General features: G+C 35.5%; 1 protein-coding gene across 1 annotated transcript; it reads right to left on the bottom strand.

Annotated features, from left to right (window-relative positions):
* Positions 1-1,423: 1,423 nt before the first annotated feature.
* LOC145065589 (uncharacterized) lies at positions 1,424-5,006 on the bottom strand. The gene is made up of 5 exons (XM_079012623.1): positions 4,837-5,006; positions 4,089-4,557; positions 3,697-3,984; positions 1,746-2,568; positions 1,424-1,638 (listed from the first exon to the last, which is right to left on the bottom strand). The coding sequence occupies exons 4-5, from the start codon at positions 2,401-2,403 to the stop codon at positions 1,592-1,594; spliced, it is 705 nt and encodes a 234-aa protein (XP_078868749.1). The 5' UTR covers positions 2,404-2,568; positions 3,697-3,984; positions 4,089-4,557; positions 4,837-5,006; the 3' UTR covers positions 1,424-1,591.

Raw genomic sequence — 5,006 nt, 5'->3', positions numbered from 1 at the left:
TTTATGTGAATAATCACTATTCATGGCCTCGTTATATGAGGTTGGATCTTCAATTTGACCTAAGTCATAGTCAACCTCATTCAAGTAGGTGACAAAGTCATCATAATTCACGGGTCGTCTTTCTCTTCGTGACCTCCTCAATGGTTGTTGAGTTTCTTCAACGGTTTCATCATTATGTGGGATTTTGTGATGTAATGGTTCAGGTTCTATTGGACCAACAACATCCTCATGTTGAGGTGTTGGTGTTGTTGTTGGTGTTGATTCTTGAACAGTTATAGGTATCGACACCAAGATATTAGGTGTTTGATTTGGTGTTGACTCCTTTCTAAGTTCAAGGATCTTTGAACTATTGCTCCCACTATTGTCTCCGTTCTCTAGAAACTCGGCGCATCGGGTCTCCACTATTCTAGTGGTATGTGTAGGGGCATAAAACCGGTAACCCCTAGACCTCTCAAGGTAACCCACAAAATAACAAGATATTGTCTTTAAGTCCAGTTTCTTAATTTGTGGGTTATAGACCTTAGCCTCAGCCAGACAACCCTAAACCTTTAGATAATTTAATTTGGGTTTCCTACCCGTCCATTTTTCATAAGGTGTTTTAGGGACGGATTTTGATGGAACACGGTTTAAGATGTGTACGGCTGTTTTTAACGCGTCGGTCCATAGGAATTCCGGAAGACTTGAGTTTGCAATCATGCTACGCACCATATCCATAAGGGTGCAATTGCGTCTTTCTGCAACTTCATTTTGTTGAGGTGTACCTGGCATGGTGAATTGATTTACTATGCCATGAGATTTACAAAAATCAGCAAACAGTCCGGGGCTTTGACCAACATCTGTGTGTCGACCATAATACTCTCCACCCCTATCCGATCTTACTACTTTTATTTTACAATTAAGTTGATTTTCAACCTCAGCTTTAAAGGTTTTAAAAATTTCAAGTGATTCAGATTTTTCATTAATTAAGTACAAGTAGGTATAACGTGAATGATCGTCGATGAAAGTAATAAAAGATTTATATCCTCCCAAACCGGAACGGAACGGGCCACAAATGTCCATGTGAATTATTTCAAGCAAGCTTGAACTACGGTTTGCGCCTTTCTTATTTTTATTGATCATTTTACCTTTCATGCAATTTACACATGGGTCAAAATCTGAAAAGTCAAGATTTTCAATGATTCCATCTTTTATGAGGCGTGTCATCCTTTCTTTAGATATGTGACCTAGACGTTTATGCCACAATTGGGATGATTTTTCATTGTCTCTTTTTCTTTTATTATTGTTACTACATTCACAAAGGTTTACATTCATAGACAGTAAGGATTCCGAAAATTCATTATCAAGTCTTAATTTATAGATGTCTCCCTCTAATCTACCAAAACCAACCACAAATTTGAAACGAGATATTATTACATCATCGTCATCAAAGTTAAAGTCATATCCATCATATTTACATTTAGATACAAATATTAAGTTTCAAGTAATAGTAGGTACATATAAAGTGTTTTTAAGGACCATTTCATGTCCTCCATCTAATAATAACACCATAATACCTATAGCTTCAACCTTCTTTTCATTTCCGTCCCCGGCTTTAATGGTCCGTTGGTTGCTTTTCAATAGTTTCTTTGTATGGAATCACTGCAATGAATTTGTGACATGAACCATTGATCCCGTATCAATCCACCAAGTACTAGAAGGTACACTAATTGAAAAAGATTCACAAATCATGTAATTAATAAGCATACCTTTCTTTGCTAACCACTCCTTAAATTTCGGGCAGTTATGCTGGGTGTGGCCAAGTTTTTTGCAGATATTGCACTTAGCCTCTTTTTTAGTTCCACTTGTACTAGGACCAGCTTTCTGAGATTTGTTGGAACCGGAATTGGATTTATTCCCCTTGTTGGAACCCTTTCCACCATTATTGAACTTCCTCTTGTTTGAGTCGGTGGTGGTGAGATGAGCAACGTCGGGTTTTTCTACTTTCAAACGTTCCTCTTCTTGAACACACATGGCTATTAGTTCACTCATTTTCCATTTCTCCCTTTGGGTATTATAGTTAATTATGAATGGCCCAAATTGAGCCGGAAGGGAAGTCATAATAAAGTGAACCAAAAATCCTTCAGAAATTTCCATTTCCATACTTTTAAGTTTGCGGGCTATGTCATTCATTACCATTATGTGTTCTCGGACACCACCAGATCCTTCATATTTAGTTGTGAGCATTTTAAGGATAAGAGTACTAGCATGGCCTTTAGAGGTACCCTTGAATTGCTCCTCAACGGACTCAAGATATCCGGTGACTGTTTCAGAATCAGGAATTGCACCATGGATAGCAGATGATATGGAGTTTTTAATGATCATTAGAGACATGCGGTGATCGCTCCCACTGATCACGTTTTTCATCGGTAGTGGATTTATCAGTTAAGGGGGAGGGGCGATCAACCCTTAATGCAAAGTCTAATTCCATCACTCCAAGTGCTATTTTGACTTGCTCAATCCATGAGGAATAATTCGTCCCATTAAGCGGGTCAATGTTCGAAAGTAATCCGATATGACCAACTAAGGGGGCTGAAATTTCAGTATTAGTGTGATTAGGCTCTTTAATAATAAGAAACAAACAAAAAAAAGGAATTAATGGGTACAAAAGGACAAAAATAAATTAACTAATAAGAACACAAAACAAAAATTATTGGTAATTATTTCATAATTTAACTACTAACTCAACGTTGGTCAAGTGAAGTAGTTAAATTGTGAAATACAAATAATCTTATTGAAAACACATATAAATCATGCTTTATCGTTGGACAAAACACACCCTATATGTTAATTATGTTAGACATTAAGTTGTTTAAAATTATCATCCAACTTTCCGTTGGGCAAATTGAACAACAATTTCAATAGTTTCAAAAATACGATATTATTAGACTTCTATATTGATAAAAAGAAATCATTCGTTGGGCCGGTTACTTTAAAGCAATACAGAAGTTGCAGGATAACAAATTTGACAAAAATTCAGTATATTAAACAGAGTTGTGTATAATGTTTTACAATTTAACATGTGAATCCATCAGGTTTGTCATCATCCCTTATTTATTTATTTATAAGCAAGTTTGTCATCATCCCTTATTTATTTATTTATAAGCAATTGATCAGTATCAAGAACAAGGCATCAATTTTACAACAGGGATTAGAATATATGTTCCTTATGACCATATATTGATGGAAAACTGAATATTACGAACACAGTATAGATTTTTATGTTCAAAACAGTGCCCAAAATTGATCAGAACATATGTTCAAAACATCCACTTCATTTAGGCGATTGGATATCCTGTTATCTGACTTCAATTTCCAACAATCTATTTCATTGAATATATGGAACAAAAAATTGAAGAGAATAGACAGAAATTGAAGTCGCATATAATTCAGTGTTCCAGAAAATTTATTCCAGAAAATTTATTCAAATCGGGAATCGAAATGCACATAACATGAAATTGAAGACGAAAACCTTGAGAATCGTTCGACCTAACAGTATGCATCGAACGATTTTGGGTGACACAACAATCAATTGATAGGGTTAAAGAATCATAATCATAAGATTAAAACCGCTATGATACCACATGTTATCTCAATTAGACGGAAAAGGATCAATATCTCATGATTCTAGTACAATGATGAAAACAAAAAACTACATACTTGAAGAAATCGATTGCTGATTTGATGAAGAAGAGCCCGCTATTAGAGTTATACTTCAATTGATCTGTTGATTGCCTTCAATTATGATGGGTTAATAGATTGATGGTGTTCTTGATTATTTCCCGGCGTGATTGATGATGTTCTTGATGATTTCCCGGTGTGCGGTTGACAGAACACAGGGATGTGTTCTCGTGAATAGAGAAGAAGGCAACCACGATTCAATTTTCTGATAACCTATATATATTTATGCACAGGGACCAACTTCGCCCATCATAAAGATTGGAGGACCTGTTTGTAAATGTGGGAAAATCAATAAGATAAACAATTAGATTAGTTAATTACAGATTAATAAAACTTATATAATAATGATATAAATAGTTTAGGATTCTTACATTCTCCATTTAATCTCATTTGATTCACCAAGGCAATCACATGGTTGTAAAATTCTTCAATGGTTTCTGATTCCTTCATTCTCAGGCTATCAAATTCACAACGCAGGGTTTGCAAATGCTATACTCTATCATCCCCCCCTATAACCGTTATATATACAACGTATCCCAGGCCTTCCTGCTATTCTCTCGAAGATGGGAGAGTCAACCGCTTGGTAGATAAGGAACAACGCCTTCTTGTCTTTCTTCTCTAATCCCTTTAAATCCTTTTCTTGCTGTGCAGTGGGATTAACTCCATAGATCCGAAGATTCATACAAAACCCTCATCTGGAGATACTCCAGTGATGATAATTTTGTGGTAATTGGGTTTGATAAAGATTGTTGTTCGTAGCCATCTTTGAGGAAAGAAACGAGATATCCTTTTGATTTAGAATTGCCGGCTCTTTGTTGGGGATAAAGATAGAATTTCAAGCTGATGATAAGATATAACACCAAATAGACTTTTTTTATTGATATAATCATCAATACGTCCAACAACCACATAAAAGTTACACAAGACTTTATATATACAGGAGAAACAAACGGTTGGGTCTAACCAACACAACTTTTCATGAACCATCACAATGGTTCATTTATTTAACAGAGAATTCATTAACTAGCAATCTACGTTAATAGTTTCTAACAAAAACTAAATGAAGAACTAAAAAGTCTCACGCTTTAACAATTAACACAAATAAGATTTCTTTCTTACATGCTCCATTTTAGGGGAATATTAATGATGCAGTTATCGAATGACTGGGTGACAGATCCACTTTCCTCCCAGAGCTCTCACATGCAAGCTGCCATAAGGACTTGGAGAGGTGTCACTGCCCACTTCCATCTGCCTGAAAATATCAGGTATCTGATAAAATAATTTAACAC

Source organism: Lactuca serriola, chromosome 8 (genome assembly GCF_051521515.1).
Source record: "Lactuca serriola cultivar US96UC23 chromosome 8, Lser_US96UC23_V15, whole genome shotgun sequence".
NCBI classification, from domain to species: Eukaryota; Viridiplantae; Streptophyta; class Magnoliopsida; order Asterales; family Asteraceae; genus Lactuca; species Lactuca serriola.
The sequence above is the reverse complement of the archived record's forward strand: the minus strand, read 5'-3'. Positions and strand labels throughout refer to the sequence as shown.

Coding starts and splice junctions, on each gene's coding strand:
- LOC145065589 (XM_079012623.1), bottom strand. CDS start 2,403: ATGAAAAACGTGATCAGTGGGAGCGATCACCGCATGTCTCTAATGATC. Junction 1,639..1,745: donor GGAGTGGTTAGCAAAGAAAG/GTATGCTTATTA, acceptor AATTCATTGCAG/TGATTCCATACAAAGAAACT.